Source organism: Copadichromis virginalis, linkage group LG22 (genome assembly GCF_057382275.1).
Source record: "Copadichromis virginalis isolate Kocher_CV1m ecotype Utaka linkage group LG22, C_Virginalis_male_GT1.1, whole genome shotgun sequence".
Taxonomy (NCBI): Eukaryota; Metazoa; Chordata; class Actinopteri; order Cichliformes; family Cichlidae; genus Copadichromis; species Copadichromis virginalis.
This window is the reverse complement of record NC_140638.1, coordinates 9,334,105-9,351,908: the sequence shown is the minus strand read 5'-3', so window position 1 is coordinate 9,351,908 and position 17,804 is coordinate 9,334,105. Positions and strand designations below refer to the sequence as shown.

The 17,804-nt window shown below is 41.1% G+C and overlaps 1 protein-coding gene across 2 annotated transcripts; it reads left to right on the top strand.

Annotated features, from left to right (window-relative positions):
- Nucleotides 1–1,826: 1,826 nt before the first annotated feature.
- On the top strand, nt 1,827–16,717 carry LOC146682708 (serine/threonine-protein kinase Sgk1). Of its 2 annotated transcripts, none has more exons than XM_085446902.1 (13): nt 1,827–2,169; nt 11,295–11,370; nt 12,145–12,220; nt 12,314–12,354; nt 12,452–12,509; nt 12,614–12,697; nt 12,787–12,918; nt 13,006–13,118; nt 13,214–13,337; nt 13,446–13,541; nt 13,630–13,785; nt 14,267–14,356; nt 14,747–16,717. In XM_085446902.1, exons 1-13 carry the CDS (start codon nt 2,142–2,144, stop codon nt 14,909–14,911), a joined length of 1,239 nt encoding a protein of 412 aa, XP_085303028.1. In that variant the 5' UTR covers nt 1,827–2,141; the 3' UTR covers nt 14,912–16,717. The 2 variants fall into 2 exon arrangements, with proteins under 2 accessions (XP_085303028.1, XP_085303027.1); XM_085446901.1 differs by lacking the exon at nt 1,827–2,169 and adding an exon at nt 10,536–10,793.
- Nucleotides 16,718–17,804: the final 1,087 nt, after the last annotated feature.

Below are 17,804 nucleotides of genomic sequence, written 5' to 3'. Positions count from 1 at the left end.
GCAAATGTGGGTTTCTGTGCCCTATAAAACTGGAAAAACTTCCAGCTTTATTACACATTGACACGAATCAATAGATATGAGATCACACTGATGAAATATCAGCTGCATGTAAATACAAAAGGAAACTGATGTCTGGCTGTTGTTCATCCTGAATCAATTTACTTTTGCCAATTTTTTCTCCCAAGAAAAAAGTCACAAGTAGGTTAACCTCCAGGTCTCTTTGTATTTGTGACAAACTATCTGTAAGTCCCAGGTCTGCAGCTCCATTCAAAGTAGCTTCTAGAAACAGGTGACAAATTAACCCCCTGGGGCCTCCTTAGTCTTACGAAACAAGAGAATCACTGTGTTCATAAGCTTGTTTGTTAACTGAGCTCCTGAGCTGTAAGTTTAAGGAACCTGTTTATAGTGATATGTTAACTGCATACACGCGTGTTTGTCATGTATGTTATACTGAAAAATACATTTTTTTTTTAAGTAAAACGAAAACAGTGGTCAGAAAATGAGAAGAGACAACACAATGTCGGTTGATGTTCTTAATGAGAATCAAATGATATGCCGTGACCTTTACAGTCGCCCATTTGTTTGTTGGCACCTTTGCAGGATTTTCCCAAAGCATCTCAGACAAGATTCAAACAAATCAGTGTGTTTTGGGAATTATACCATTTCATCCATCTAGGAGAGTTTAGGAGACACACAGTGCAAGTTTTTTACTTTATTTTTTCACCCACGTGTATTCCCATATGGAAAAGAAATAGTAAAAACATATATCATTTACTCATGAAAGTGGCCACTTTCTCATTACTTTCATATTTTTTTTTAGTAAGTATACAAAACATACAAGTTTCATTATATCATTTTTCAAGGGATCTTATATGTGTTTTCACTCTTGTATGCTTTTCATACAAGTTTCATACAAGACAGATAAAAACTTTTTAAGATTTATATATATCTTTTCCATATGGGTTTACTTCTGTCTTGTACTTTGCATTTTGCATTTTGATACTGCAGGTCGAACTGAAACATAATCTAATCTTAGCAGGACTCGTTTGAATACATAGAATTGGATCCAGGCACATAAAGACACTAATAAAACCACACTTCTTCATTTTCTTACTCTTCCATTACCTTCTTTAGCTCACCAGAATGTGATCACCTTAAGCTAAAACCAACTTTAGTTTGTTAGTACTCATATTTCTATCATGATGTTTGTTTGTTTTTTAAAATTAGCAGCAGTTACGCTCACTGAACTGCAACGCTTTCTTAAATGATCCAAAGTAAGAGATTTGTTGAGTGTAAATTTATTACAGTATGACTGCAGCTCACTCCTCCCAAAGCAAATCATAATTCACCGCAGCACTTTACTGACAGAGAAACAGTGTTACTCATCAGTGATGCTGTTGTTGCTGCTGTATCTCAACCCCCACATGCTTCACTCCTCACCACACAGCACTCATTGTTTGTGATGATAACCTAGAGCTCAAGGCTAACAAAACAATCATGGCTGTCAGTGTGACTAACCAGGTCTTTTTATCCCCCAAAATCCTGAGAGGCAGTAAGTGACAGAGGCAGAGGAGGCTGATGGGGAGTGAATACATCACTCCTGCAGTGGTGGCCAATTAAAAGCAAGTTTAAACCCCTCTCTGTCCTCGCTCTGTATTCCTCAGGTGGTTCCCATGTCATGGAGACTGGTTTCCCCTCCGGCGGGACTCCCGTCCTCACGGGAGCTGTAACCAGACACCTGCCTTTGTGTTGTTCGATGCTCTTCAGGTAGATAAAAGAACAGCCGAGGGTGGAGGAGGTGAGGTTAGAGTTGGGGATGCGTGTAGAGGGAGAGGAAAGGAAGGTGCGTCACAGATCTTTGGTTACAGCTGTTTGCAGGCTGTGCGATAAGAGGAAGAAACAGCACAAGAGGCAGAGAGAAGAGGGAAGTGCAGCGCTGAAAGTTATTTGTCTGTGAATCAATGACTTTTGTGAGCACAGCTGCAGTGGGAGCCGTTGACAAGTAGACAGATACGGAGAGGGAGGAATATTTACAGGAGCACTGCATCTCTCTCAATCACCTGGGCGCTCTGCAGCAGACAGACAGCCATTCATCAGAGACTCTCTCCTGATATCACATCTAATCAAACACTTAGGAGGACATGAAGACCGGCAAGAAATCCTTCATAGGTAGGTGCTCCTTTAATTCACTGTCTCAGAGTATCTGGGGAAAAATGTGCAGTCTCTCAGCAGCACAGCAGAGAGAGGGGGGGATGCACCATGAGACAAGCAACTTTTACAGCTCAGTCATCTAAATACTGTCCTCCCTGCTTTTTCAATCACCGTTCTATCTTTTTTGACTCCTTATTAAGTCGTCGTATCTCTGCTCCTTTATCATTCCCTCGGAGTGCTTTGACGTCACGGTCTCTAGTTACATAAGATATTAGATGAACAATTCAAAGACACTGTATAGCACTCTTCTGTATAACTTCGCACATTATCTGGTTTATTTTCACGATGCCCACATCAGAGTCTCTCACCTTCTCTCTGCAACAGCCGTACATCTCATCTCATTTGTCACCTGAGAGGATAAAAGCTGCTGCTGGGCCTTGGTTTTGTAACTCGGACCAAGGATCAGATGATTCAGGTGTTTTGTGATAGCCTGAAAAACAGTTTGGGGCCCACACAGTTATTAAACCTTAAAGGGATAAGAAAATAGACCCTTTTTTTCCCCTAAGAGTTGGATGTAATGTAAGAAGCTGCAAGCGGCAGATGGTTAGTTTAGTTTGGCATAAAGACTAGAAAAAGAGGAGACAGAAGGCCTCTGGCAAAAGGTAATAAAATCTGCCTGTAAGCGCCTCTAAAGCTCCCTCAATAACACACTACATTTCTCTGTTTAATCAACGCAAAAGCAAACTATAAAAATGTAAGTTATGATCTCACATCATACAGAAAACCTCAACTTGTTGTTTATCTGCAACAACATGAAGACAAGAGACATGAAATTTATGACTATGACATCACTATCATAAAAAAATACACAGTCCAGGAAATCCCCCTTTGGTTTGTGTTCAAGCTAAACAAATGAGATGTATTGTGTTAACAGGTGTGCTTCAAAGCTGCTGTTAGGCACCATTTGTTACATCTGGAAAGAACCTAGTAGGACAGAATATTCAATACAGATATTTTCTCAAAGCTTCCATTGTTATAAAACCTGGATGTTCCAGATGTGACCAAAAATGGTCCCTATAAGAGATTGAAACTCTCTCAGAGCTGAGAATCAGACTACAACCTTGAGTTTTCAATAAAAGAATCCACAGGGTCCAATCCAGAGGGAGAAGAAGGTGTAACGGGTCAGGAGTGTGACCAGGAGGATGCTCGTTGTTTTCTTAAACATTCAAACGATCGTCCAGCATAATTTATCTCGTGGGGTCAGACAGTCAGCTTTGAGTTGTAGTGCAGTGTGTCATTGTGTCACGGCACACAGTTTCTTTAGTCGCAGAAACACAACCAGTTACTACTGGGCTCTCTATGACTTTGTCATCGTCTTCAGAAAGGCTTGCTGTTTGGACACAGTGAAGGGGTCACATATTAGAATAATGCTATTCTCACTACTTCAAACGGCATTTTAAAGCAGCGGGGTGCAAACTATTTAATAGTGTTTTGAAAACCATTTTCAAAGCCAGACACTAAATTTTACTTCCCTCGGTGTGCTTTAGATCGGCTCTGTGAGAATTTGCTTGATTTACAGGCATCTTTAGCAGAGTTAGAGCAGGTAATTGGATCAGTCTTTAAGTAGCTGTCACATAATTGAAAACCATCTGGTTTTACCTGCATCCATAAAACTCCCTGAAGCTCTCATCTAATGTCAGTGTAATTTAATTTCCAACTTTCAGCTAAGATCAGTCGTCTAAAGACTTAGACGGTCCTGCTCTTATCTCTTTAATGACAGCACTGTGTTCCCTAAACTCATCCAACCTGCTTTGTCGTTGCCTGATGGTTAATCTGAAAATCTTTTTAACATACGGAACAACTCTGTTTGGTATTTTGGTAAAAAAAATAAGTATTGTACAGCCTGCCACTAATTTTTACTTCCCTCTTTGTGGTTTCGATCATCTCAGTGAGAATTTGTTTGATATAAAGGCATCTTTAGGAGGCTTAGAGCAGACTGGATTGATCTTAAAGAAGCTCTTAGGTAACTGAAAATTGTTCTGTTGAATAAATAAAACCAATCAAGCTTTAGTTTGCCTACATGCAAGTTCATCTGGAAAGTCCTTTAATGTCAGCTGCTCAGTAAATTTGTAAAGCAAACATATGCAGTCACACAGACACTGTTTTCAGATTATCCATGTCTTGGCACCATTTCAAATGCCTGACGCTGACCAACGTCACCATCTAAATCACTTCACTCACTTAATTAATTGCTTTGGTTTCATCGAGGATTCGATTGATTTCCACTAGATATCTTCCAAATGAATAACTGACCTCATGAGTAGAGTTACAAAGCCATAAACCACTGATCATAAACTGGATCAAATGAATACCACGGCAGTGAGTAAGCTTTATTTGTTTCTGGGGTATCCTAGAGACGTTACCCTTCACTGGCCAAACTGAGCTGAGAGCTTCTTTAGAAACGTGGCTGCTTTTTATATGAAATATGTTTCATATTATTATGATCCAGGGCAAAAACAGAGAAAAGGGAACTGCGTACAGTAACGGAAGTCACCACCAGCCACTGATTCATGATGTTTGGCTCACACAGATGCTGTAGTTAGTGAATGACAGTCTGGTGGTCTGAATGAAAATGGCTCCTGGGTCTTTATTTCTGTCTGCTTCCTTTTTTTCTTTCTAAATTGAGTTTCTAACATGTGAGAAAACACATGTTAGAAGAGAGAACATAATGGAAAAAGTCTTTCTGCTATCATTATAGTAATTACAGCAATAACCGCAGTCACATTATGGAAATTAATAGAGGCTTTGCAGCTCCAAATAGGCTGGATCTTCCTACTTGCTTGGCAGCAAATTAAAGTAATGTATTATGGAACAGTTTGTGTGTCTGAGTCATCGCAAAAGAGAGCAAACATTTCTCTTTTTTAACTGATGAAGCAGGCGCATGAGCAGCTGTCTAATCCCCCGTGGAGGGTAGAAAAATAAAAAACACTTCTCATCTACTGCCCGGGAATTCAAACGCGAAACAAAGAGCGAGTAATTCTAACTCCAGATTTATCAGCCAAAATCTGCTCCCACTCGCAGGGGCCCGGGGGCTGCACTGCGACGCAGTCGGGCTCGACCACCACCTCCGGTCTGGCTCTCTGCGGGTCTCTGTGTGAGTAATACTAGGTGCCAGAATGATGCAGATGACACAGAAAAGAGGAACTGGAGGAGGAGAGAAGAGATTTTAGCAGAGATCTGTTTTCAACTGAGTGCCAAGGCTGCCATGACTGCGTGGGTGTGAATAACACAAGGCCATGATTGCTCTTCAGAGCTGGTCAGCGATTGTAATTTGGGTTCTCCATCCTCATTAGCCTTCCTGCCAGCGCTATGGGTGGTCACCAAGGACCTGTTTGCCTCTATGACTCATTCATCCACCTTCTGCTGCCTCCTACCCACTACTCTGGTAGTAAGCAGCCAGCCGAGAGTCCAGGTTGAACCTTACTATTATATTTGAAGCACTGAAATATATTTTTAATGATTTTCTGGACTGATTGATGTTTGTTTGCTTGTTTGGCTCGTACAACATTTCAAAAATTCAGAGATATATTCAAAACAGAAAAATGTTTCCAATGTAGAGGCTTAAATGTACTGCAATTTTTATTCAACACAAGTATGTTAACTCAGTGGGTCATAATTATATTTACATTTTATCTTGCATTGACACAATAATAACTTTAAATTTAGCTGTTTAAAAGGCAGAGTCCTTGGAGCCTACTGCAAACATGTGGATGGAAAATATCCCATGTTTTGTGATGGTTTAAATTTCTTTAAATGACACGATATTCACAAATATTTACATAGTTTAGAAGCTCTGAGGTCTTGAATTGTCAGTCAGATGTAACTGTAAGAGTGAAATAAGGACTTTCTGAGTTACCCTTTGTTCTATTAGCGTCTCGAACTCCAAGCCTGTCTCGGGTTCACTTCCTTTTTGACTATTTTAACTACTCATCTGTCAGGATACAGAAAACTACACACAGTTTCTCCTTTATCCATGAAACTCCCTGAAACTCTCATCTAATGTCATATTTCCAGCTTTTTAGCTTTGTTCGACTTCAGTTCTTACAGTCCTGCTCTTATTTCTGAAATAACTGGACTAAATGTGTCCCCTGAACTCACCGATACTCACACCTCCTTTGATGTTCTGAGATGTTTAATCTGAATATATATAACTTTACAGAAGCTGTTTGCAAGAGCTTTATTTTGAGACCTCAGCACAAGCTAAAATACTGTGATCTGGATTATTCAACACAATTGGATATGAACTTTAAAGTCTTTTCATGCATTTAAGGAACTCAACAATGACTTCTTAGTTCTAAGGAGGGTTTTTGACTGCAAAATCCATTTTGCAAGAACAATAGCCCGTCCCTGCTGACCGACTATCAACATGGGAAGTCTATAGATGGAGGTGAATAGGTCTCCTTGGCAACACCAAACTTTGTGTCTTGTGTGACCTGTATGATAGCCTCTGCAAGTGCACTGGATGAGAGCGCTTGAGCAATCCGGAGACAAAGGCAACCATTATAAGCCTTCAGCTACAGAAAGCTTGAGTTTTCATTCCTCATGATCTTATTGACTGAAGGCTCTCTTTTAGTCTTCTTGGCTGCAACTAAACTAAAGAGTGATTATGAGCTTTTAGAGGCGGGGCAAAAGTGCAACACTGTTTACAATATGAGAAAAAAACTAAGAAATTACAAAAGAATATTCATCTTTTCATCAGCAAGGACCACAAACTCAAAGACAATTAGACAACATTTTTTGATAGAAGATGGCGGGTGGATGGCCAGCACCAACCTAGGCCTCACCGAGGATCGGTGGTGGCTCATAGGTCAGGCAGGTGCCAATAAGAGAGAGTGACAAAGTGAGAGAGAGGGAGGGTTGGGCTGGGAATGAGAACATACAGATTTGTGGGGCAGGAAGGATTTTGCAGACTTATGACTGGAAAAGGAGCATATGACGTTCCGGTGAATTACCTCCATTATTTGAGGTTTTCTGGAAGTGAAAATCATCAAATTAAATAAAAACTCAATTAACCTTCCAGCCCTGATCTCTGGAAAGTCAGCTGAATGACACAGAGGATCACCACACCAGATACGGGCCTGAATGGTTATATCACTCAAAATAACTTTCTGACATGCAGCACCTTTAAGAAATTACACCTTTTATCTCTTTGCGAAGCACTAAGAATAGAGTTCAAAAAGGTTATGCTCAAAGTCATATTTTATTTAGTTACCTTCGTTCGAGTACCTTTAAATGAGTTTCAGTTACTACTCGGCCTCTACCCTAAAGATCTGGTTTCATTTTGTCTCATGTGAGGCTCAAACTGGGGCAGGTGTTTGATGCAGCGCACAAGCCAATTTGACAAAAGCAGTACCACGCTGAGGCTGGGAAGTTATCGTCGATGCCACCCCGTGAGAGCTGGAAAGCCTTTTAGTGGAACGGCTGGCAGGTGCCTCACACGACTCCTTGTCAGCGAGTGGAAATTTTGCCTGTCTGCTCAGCATCAATCACACGATTGGACAGAGTGATGGAAAGCAGGGCAGCCTGTGTGAAAGTGCTAAATAAAACCTGATTAATCTGTCATGTGACAGAAGGTAACGCTGGTGGAGAGACAGAAAGAAACTCGGTCATACGAATCCTTGCAGAGCGATGATGAAATAATATACTTGAATAATTCACAGAAAGTCTACACGAGGGGAGGGGAACCCCATCATTCCAAGCCAGGGAGAGGTGTTGGTGTCCCGTAATCAGATCCACTGTGTTTCTGTGTGTAAACAGAACCGAAGCTGAGCTGTGTGTGTTTGCTTAGGTAGCCATCCAGGGTTTGATCTGTCATACTGCCAGCAGGCTCTGAGCTACTTTCTATTTGGGCCCCTTCAAATAAAGCACCCCACTTCCCTTTTCTCTTAATACATGAACTGGTCCTGAGGAGTCTCACTTCCTTTAAATGGTGCATGACTGTCACATTGTCAAAAGGGACAAAAACAGAGGAGTTTCCCACTGACACATCTCAGCTGAATGAATCCTAATCTTACCGAAACAGATGTTTATCACAGCTGAGGGGAAGTAAGCGCTTAGTCTTAAAGTGAAGTACAAGTCAGCAGCCTATAAAGTGAACAGTTAATCAAAGGAAAATTTTAAATTCTGATCATAAAATCATAGTTTTAGTCAATTTTCTGTGAATATGCTCAATATTTACTGTTCAAAACTGAAAGCTTGATGGTTTAGGTTGTTATTTTTTTGATAATAAAAAAACCAAGTGGTCCACTTGGACTGCAGGAAATTGAAAAAGGATATTTAATCAGTATTTTCTAATAAATACTAATTTGCAGATTACCCTGTGAGAGCTAACACATCTCAGGGTTATTTCATTTGGTAAGAGAAAGGGATGTTTTTGGTGTTAACAGCAATGATTAGTTCAAAAGCCACGAATTATATTCTGATTGGATCCAAGGTTCATATGCTTGACTACCATCGATGACGACTTACATCTCGTGGTGTTAATCAGTACCAGAGTGTAAACTACTCCTCACGTTGGAAATGTCACTCAAGTAGAAGTAAAGTCATTTTTACACACCAATACAACAGGAGATGGCCTCATGAGACACGTTCGCAGTACTGAAAATACTCAGTGCGGTTTAGTTAGGGGCTTCCTGCACACATTACACCCACTCACATACTGTGAATTCACTGCACAATTACGCTTTTTACTCTCACGTGGGTGGAATCGGACGTCACACAGACTTTGCAGTGGCAGGTTAAAAACAACAACGTTTAATGCCCGCCTCAGCTATGCATTTCCATTCAAAGCCCGGAGCTACAGTGCACATTTGCATTTTTCTGTATGACTTTATCAGTCTCTCACGTTGTTGTGGAGGAATTTTAGCCCACTCTACTTCAGCTCATTGAGGTCTGCAGGCATTCATTTATGCACAGCTCCCACTGCAGCACTTCAGTCAGATTAAGGTCTGGACTTTGACGGGATCATTGCATCACGTTAAGTCTTTTCTTTTTCACTAATTTTGTTTTGATTTTCCCCAGTTGCATGATCCAATTTCATCCGTGTTTCAATTGACAGACAGATGGCCTCAAGAATACTTTGGTATTCCAAGGAGTTTGTGGTCAACTGGATGACTGGAAGGTTCCCAAGTCCTGTGGCTTTAAAACAAGCCCAAATCATCACCTCTCCACCGCCATACTCCACAGCTTGTATGAGGTGTTTTGTTTTCACCAAATATGGTGCTGTGCATTAGTGCCTTACATCTCCACTTTGATCTTGTCTGACCAAAGGACATTGTTCTGGAAGTCTCATTCAGGTGCAGCTTTGCAAACATAAGCCCTGCTGCCATTGAATAAATGCTGTTTTGCATTGCAACATCATTGCTATCACTCAGTGAGAGATTAAATGACACTTTCAATCAGCAGATACCTATTAATGTCAACACTTCCTGGAAAATTTGCATGCACTCACCTTCCTTGCTGGGCCGTGTATACCCATCTGCATTATGGCACGGTTATGTAATTATATAACAGGGTTAGTGGACCACATCTGTGATAGCTGGACCCATCACTGCTTAAGCTCAGATGATCATGATGTCAAATGTTATTTCTCTGAATTTATATAATTATCGTGCAAAGTCACCTTCATAACTCCAACCTTGTGTGTGTGCCGTGAGCAAGGTCGTGGCTACACTTTTTACTTGGAGTGAATTACTTAGAACGAGAGAAGCAGGGAGATTTCTGGAAACTTCTTTGCTTTAAATAGAAGACTGTCTGCAGCCATGCAGTATTTTTCCTTCTTTTTTCCCCTGTGCACTTTATGGCTTCATCACCTTTTTGTTGGTTATTGGGATCACGCACTGCAGCTGTTGCAGGCTGAGGGTGAAATGCAGCAGTCGTGACATACATTTCTGCATACCCTCAGAAGATGAAAGCGTTGCAGCAGGGGGAAAACGGGAGCTGCTGCCACATGATTTCACAAGACCATTCCTGGGATTGCACTTCTTCCTCTCCTTCTCCTTCTCCATAATAACTGGCGATAATCCCTTTTGTGCCTGTGGTGCTAACAGCCAGTTTGGAGATTTTCCATTGAGAGAAAATAAGGAGGGGGGGTTGGAGGAGGAGGTGCTGGTGGTGGGAGTGTGGTAGGGGGTGCTTTCACCCACCTCCTCCTCTTCCTCCTCCTCCTATGCGGTGGGCTCTCTCGTCATTCTCCCCACCTCGCCTCCTGCAGGCAGAATATGGCTGCAGCGGAATCCCGTGACGTCACGAGACTGTTGCCGTGGAGACGACGGTGACGAAAACGGGGCGTCACCTCCTGATACCACGTGGTCCCCCTATAAGCTACATTGGCTGGCTCGAGCAGCGGCAGTTCAGAGCGGAGCGCGGACGATTGGAGTTCAGTCTGCGCGTTTGATGCCACATAAAAAACCAACGGTAGCTAACGGTTAGAGGACCAGGACCACAGAGGAAATATCACTGCATCTTTTTGCTTCATATTTTTAAACTTTTGGATATTTATTTATCGCTGAACATGGCCGTGACTGAAGCTGGATGTGATCTAACTTACTGCAAAATGAGGGGAATTGTAGCTGTTCTCACTGGTGAGCCTAAAAAATGACACTTGTTTTTACAACGCTACCCAAATATCCATCACTAAATCAAGCTGTAAATTACAACAAATTACGCCTGTCTTTTAAATAATTTTTAGTAATAAAAATCAGATGTAAATTAATTAATTGAAAAGATTGTTTTTTATTTATTTTGTTCTGCATTTAAATGGTGGAAAATTCAAACCTGGACATAAGCGAAAGCGGTATGGAAATCTGAATAAATATGTCAAATCGGGTTATTTGTGTTGTAATAAGGATTTGTGATGGAAAATGCATGACCCAAGTGGTTGCATAACCTATAAGCCCGCAACATAAGAGGTCTATACACACTACACGCAAGCCTACACTGGAAATGCGATATTTAAAACTCACAAATTGCGGATTAGGACTCAAACACAGATTTTTTTTTTCTCTCTAATGAGAGAGAATTGTTTGGATCACGATTCACGATTGGATCATACTAACATAAAGGGGTTCCCTCTTTTTCTGCAGCTTTCATCAAGGAGAGAAAAATGGGTCTGAATGACTTCATCCAGAAGCTGGTGTCTACTCCACATATCTGCCAACAGTGAGTATTCACATTTTAAAATAAAATAAACAAATAGAGATGGTTGGAAGTGTAAGCTTTTGGTTTTGAAAATTGACCTTTAAGTGAGGGCACAAAGAACATCTCTCTTGGCTCCAGTTACTTCCTGGATGTCAGCTTCTAGTGTTTATTTCTAACTGCTATCCCATTCATGATTAGTGCGCACAGGTCCCGACCAATCCAATCAGCCACCTGGGTTTAGCAGGACATTCTGTTAAAAGCATAATCTGGGTCCAAGAAGCCAAGTTAAGAATAGTTCTTTCATGACAGGCTTGCTAACAATCTCACCACTGCATAATCACCTCTCAAGCAAATCCCCTGTGTTCCCTTGACAAGGATAAACCTGTAATTCAATTATTACATGATACATGGCTTGGCCCGTGACACAGGTCAGAGTGGGGTGGGGTGGGAAAAAGACAAAAAAAACCCCAGGTGTTGCATCTGACCTCTCCAGATGCTCCAGGAGGGCATCTGAGCTGGACCCCTGAGTCCTGCAGAGCAGGCTGAACCCTGTCGTTGCGGATCAGCAGCTTAAGGTTTTCTCAGACAGGTTGAGCTTTGACAAGCCTTGGTGAACTTGACCTGTCTGGAAGTTTCAGACAGTCATTGGAGTCGCACCCACGCAGAGGACATCCATTCAGCTTCTCAGTTTCAGAAACCTCTTAAGAAATCTCAAATCCAATCATCTGTGCTGAATAAAAACCAGGTGAAGTCAGAATCCTCCGTATGAATGAGTCTTTGTCTCTCTGTTTTCAGTGTCGAAGTTAACAACTTCCTGAAGATTGATGAGAATCAGAATGAGGAGGTCGAAAATGAACTTCCTGATAGTGATGTAAGCAGAAACTATTTACTTTCATCACAGTCTGACTCATTTTATCTGTAAAATGTGGCACTGTTGTGATCTTCCCCGTGTTGTATCTTTCAGATGTGCCTAAATTCTCAAAGTTCACTGGCTGAGGACACTCCGTAAGTATACTTCAAAGAAATCTCTATGCCACAATTTTGACAAACATAAATGAGAACAAATTATAAATGAAATTTTCTATCTTTTTCTCTTCTTTAGGATCAAACCCTGTGATTTTGACTACCTTAGAATCATTGGAAAAGGCAGCTTTGGAAAGGTGAGTCTGTCCTTGCGTGCAGCCTTTTATGTAACTGCTCTCCTCCACACATATAGGTCATCTCTGCGACTACATTACTAATGCAAATGTTTGATGGCAAACAGGTTTTACTGGCTCGGCACAAGGAGACCACCAAGTACTACGCTGTCAAAGTGTTACAGAAGAAAATCATCCTGAAGAAGAAAGAGGTAGGACCCCTCCTCTATCTATTTTCTCTCGGCTGGTAATGTGAAATGCAATGAAAACGGCATGTTATAATCCATCTTCTCTCCTCCAGCAAAAGCATATCATGGCTGAGCGCAGTGTGCTGATGAAGAACATCAAGCATCCCTTCCTGGTGGGGCTGCACTACTCCTTCCAGACTACTGACAAGCTGTACTTTGTGCTGGACTACGTCAACGGTGGAGAGGTAAGCCACAGTATGGCAGAATGAGGACAGAATATATAACCTTGTTTGAAACAGATGCTGACAGATGTTTGCTTTTTTCTACTCCAGCTGTTCTACCATCTCCAGAGAGAGAGAATCTTCCTGGAGCCCAGAGCCAGGTTCTACGCTGCTGAAATTGCAAGTGCACTTGGCTACCTCCACTCTCTGCACATAGTGTACAGGTAAAGAGTGATGCCACAGCTCCCCCTAGTGGACATGTGTAAACCTGTGCCCTGATGCATTTAGAGTAAACATTTCTTTGTCTTGTTTTTGACAGGGACCTGAAGCCAGAGAACATCCTGCTAGACTCACAGGGACACATTGTCCTAACAGACTTTGGCCTCTGCAAAGAAGGCCTTGAGCCCAACGGTACCACGACAACCTTCTGTGGGACGCCTGAGGTAAAAGATTCATCTTTAGACATTTGTTCATCATTAGTATGACCTCAGTACGACTTCTGAGGAATAATGTTGGACTTGCATTGAACTTTTCTCTGTTTTTTTTCTCAGTATTTGGCTCCTGAGGTTCTCCAGAAGCAGGCGTATGACCGCACTGTCGACTGGTGGTGCCTGGGATCGGTGCTCTATGAAATGCTCTATGGACTTGTAAGTGGAAACCGGTGACTTTATGCCTTTTTAGATCTCCTGGTTGTTTATACAAGATTAACACAACTCCTTTCTTTTTTTGAAACAGCCTCCATTCTACAGTCGCAACACGGCTGAGATGTACAGTAACATCCTGCACAAGGCTCCGGTGCTCAAGCCCAACGTGTCGAATGCAGGCAGGGACCTGCTCGAGGGGCTTTTGCAGAAGGACCGCACCAAGAGGCTGGGAGGAAAGGATGACTTTGTAAGTGCACACATCACATAGAGCCCTGATTCTCAGACTGTGGGTTGCAGTCCCCTAGTGGCCTTTGCAAGTACTGCAACTGGGCTGCAAGAAGTCACCTGCTGTAAATTAAAAACATTAATCTTCAACAGTATAATTTAGTATAAAGTTGCAGTTAAGGGTTTGCATTTTTGAAAGAAATAGAACAAGTCAAAAAAAGGGTTGGAACTGATATAATTACACAATCATTCCTCATTTTCTGACCTACTTTTGAACCCGAACTCGTCCAAAATCAAGCACAAAACAAGGAAATACTTGATCTTAGGCTTGCGTGATGATCGAAGCTGTTATTAAAGTTTTGGGTGGTCCAAAAAGGATTTTCACATATTGAAATGTGCCACAGACCTCTCAAGTCTGGGAATGGCTAACATACAGGACTGTAACAGATTGTGACACTTGTTTTCCATCACTGTGCTCATCCAGTTTCTCTTTTTTCCTTCAGCTTGAACTGAAGTACCATTCGTTCTTCTCTCCAATCAACTGGGAGGACCTGATGGCCAAGAAGATCACACCTCCATTTGTTCCATCAGTGGTATGTATTACTCATTATAATTTAATCAGAATGATGTGTTGTCCCAGAACAAGGCTATCACAGTATCACTTTCATGTTTCACTTCACGATTATAGCGAACTACATTAATGCAATATTAATTGGAAGTGCATGAGCGGCTTTAACCATAACTGTACAAAAGCATTAAAAAGAACAGTTACACAATATTTACAATATTACTGCGTCTGCTTTATTGACATCTGCTGGAAATCCAAAGCCTTTTTGTTAATGGAATAGTCAGAAATAGAAGGAAAGTCATACATCTAGTGAATGTGGACATTGTGCTTATGCTATGAAACACCCTGATATCAGTGGCAAATTCATTATTATACATGCAATTTTTCTAACGTCTTCCCCATCTTTGTGTTACAGTCTGGTCCCACGGACCTGCGACACTTTGACCCTGAGTTCACCCACCTGCCAGTGTCCTCCTCTCTTTGCACAGACACGCTGACTGTGACCAGCAGCGTCAAGGAAGCAGCCGGAGCCTTTCCTGGCTTCTCTTACGGGCCTCCAGCCGAACACTCCTTCATGTGATCGCCAACATTTCTTCCTGTCTGTCCTGAGAATGAGCAGGAAACAGGACAAAAGCGCCAGACTGTGTTGCTTTGACACATGGACCAAACTGGAGCGGCTTGTCTAGGAGGACGTTATAAGAGGATCTAACTGACAAGAACACTGAGGGATGAGGGTCAGATCTTGAGTTAGCTTGTGCATGACCAGTGTACAGATGGAGGACTCTCATGTTACAACACAGCTGGCCCTACAGACTTCTGCCTGTCTGTAGGGCATCAAACTGCAATACATATGTGCCATGTATGGATGCACGTCATGGCCCTAAAACATCTCTGATGGCTCCGGTGAAGTGACATGAAGAGAAGTGCCTGAAGTTCAAAAGGCAGTTCGGACGACAACAGCAGAGCCAGCTTTATCGGAAAAAGCAAAAACATCGAGGCAGTTTCTTTTGTTTGGACTTTTGACGAGAACGCTAGCCGTTTAAAGGTGATGCCTTCATTTCATTTCTACATATGTCCAAGCTCTGCGTTTTTCTTAATGTTCACACTGTGTTTTGTCTTCATGTGAATGCTCAATTGCACTCGAGGAAACAAGGGTCACGAAAAGTGAAGCTTATTTTGCTTGAAGCATCAGAAACTTTGGATTAGACAGCTGTATATCTCTTATTTAGCTTCATATCTCTGCTCTGAACAAAAAAAGAAACGACAGTATCTCGATATTACGCACCTGCTAGTACTTCTTGGACCAAACAGACTCATTAAGACTTTATTTTTGACCCGTTTGTCCTCATGAACTGAACTTTTATTGTACTGTGTAGAAAAAGAAAAGAAGTTACATATATTTTATTAACCACAAACATTCACTGTTTACTAGATTATGAATAATTTCTAAATGTCGATTAGTGTATCAAAATATCCAAGTAGATTTATTTCATCCAAAGCAATATAATTTATTTTTGGGTTTTCACTTCCTTGTCATCTTCATCTAGCGACTACATTAGTTTATATCTGCTGTTTGCAAACTTTACAAAGGACTAAGGAAGAGTTCAACCAGCAATAACAGCCCCACATCAATGATAGCACATGGATACTGTATATCAATCTTATTTTAACTTAAAAGTGATTGCTGTTTTATTGCAAACACTCCAGACAAACTGTAGAGTCTATGATCACAAATGTCTGTGTATTTATGCATCATGTAGAGAAGAACTGTGAATGTCTTGTGCCTGTCCAAGGCGGCCTGATCCGTGTATAATGTATCTACATATCTCTTCCCCCTAAACCTGTTGGTTCCTTTTTCTAGAAAGATATCATTAAAAGAAAAAAGCTTAATGAACTCTGTGAGGAACCCGCTGGGTGGAGTAGGCACTGGCGTTGTTGAGCCTCGGGCCTCCTGCATAAGATGGTTCTGGAAAGTGCAATAAAATATTGTTAACACTGAAATAATTAAATATTTTATCTCTTTTTATCAAAAGTGTAAGGCAACTTTATGCTCTGATAGTCATTATTAAGAGAGGCTTTTCACCTGAGCACGGATTACTCATGATATCTTTACTCCATTTTTTTAAATCTCCATATTTCAGGTTTCTGCATCCCCAGAAAAGAATTTTAAAGCCTGCTGAAAATAATCATACTAAAAAACAAGGCAGCACACAGCTCTAGATCATTTTCTTCCATATTTGGAAGCGTTAAGTTTCTGTTTTGTATTTTTTATGTATATTTATTTTCATGCCACTGCTACTGTACAAACAAGACTATTTACATGATCAACTGAAAAAACTGAACTGTAATCTGTGTCAGAAATGGCAAATAAAGTCTCTAAATCTAAGTCTCGTCTACTGATAATTTTTTTTGTATTAATGACCTAAATCTAAAAAGTAATTATTAACTGAAGATTGTAAATGATTGCATGCTGCAGGTATCTCTGCTAGAAAGAGAGAGGTTAAAGTTCACAGGAAATCTTCCAGATGTATTTACATTTTATTATAATGACATTATGGAAGCTAAATGAATAATTTTTCTACATACTGATAGCTTTTACTTTAGCTCCTTAATTCGGTTGTGCTGTGAGGATATGAACAGGTATCTCTTCCTTACATTTAAACTATGTCAGCAGGTGTTCTGATGAAGGAAAAATACTCAAGCCCCATTTCCTTCAGTTTGCTTCACAGGCAAATTGATCGTTGGAAACACCATCAACGGGCAAACAGGTCAGCAGCTGGCCAGACACACCTTTTTATTTTCCCTGAGCCATAGGGTCACAGGTTGAGTTTAACCTTTCCACCTGAGTCCTTTTAGCCTTTTCCCAAAGGAGAATCACAAGGATTGTGACAAAAGTATTTCCAGGCTTTCTAATCAGTTTTTAAACAAGGGACATAATTTCCTCGAGAAGAGAAAAGATTCAGATGGCCAGAAATGAGAGAAAAATAGACTTCTTCTTTCGGCTGGTCCCTTTAGAGGTCGCCACCACCTCCTCTCTGAGGTGCCTGGAGCTCCTTGTTCAGCGTGTCCACTTTCCCTCCTCTGCACATGTCAATCTCAACCGAACTTTGTCTCCAAACCCCTCAACCTGAGCTTTCCCTCTCCTTTCATTCCTCTTCTCTCCAGACTCTCTTCCACCTGCTAACTACTCTCACTACAGATCACATTACACAATTATACTGTTCACTCACACTTAAGTGCATAGTCATATATATTTCCACTCTAAGGCAACGGACAGTGGTTTTCATTGTTAACTATTCAGTTTATTGTTAAGTTAGTTACTTGAGGTATGAGAAGACATTAAAAAGATTTTTTTTAAATATGCAGGTGAAAACTACACATGAAATAAAATAAAATAAAGACATTTTAATGAGAAAATAGATAATCTAGAACACTACTGTAAGGTCTGGGCTTCTCTGCTTAGGCTGCTGCCC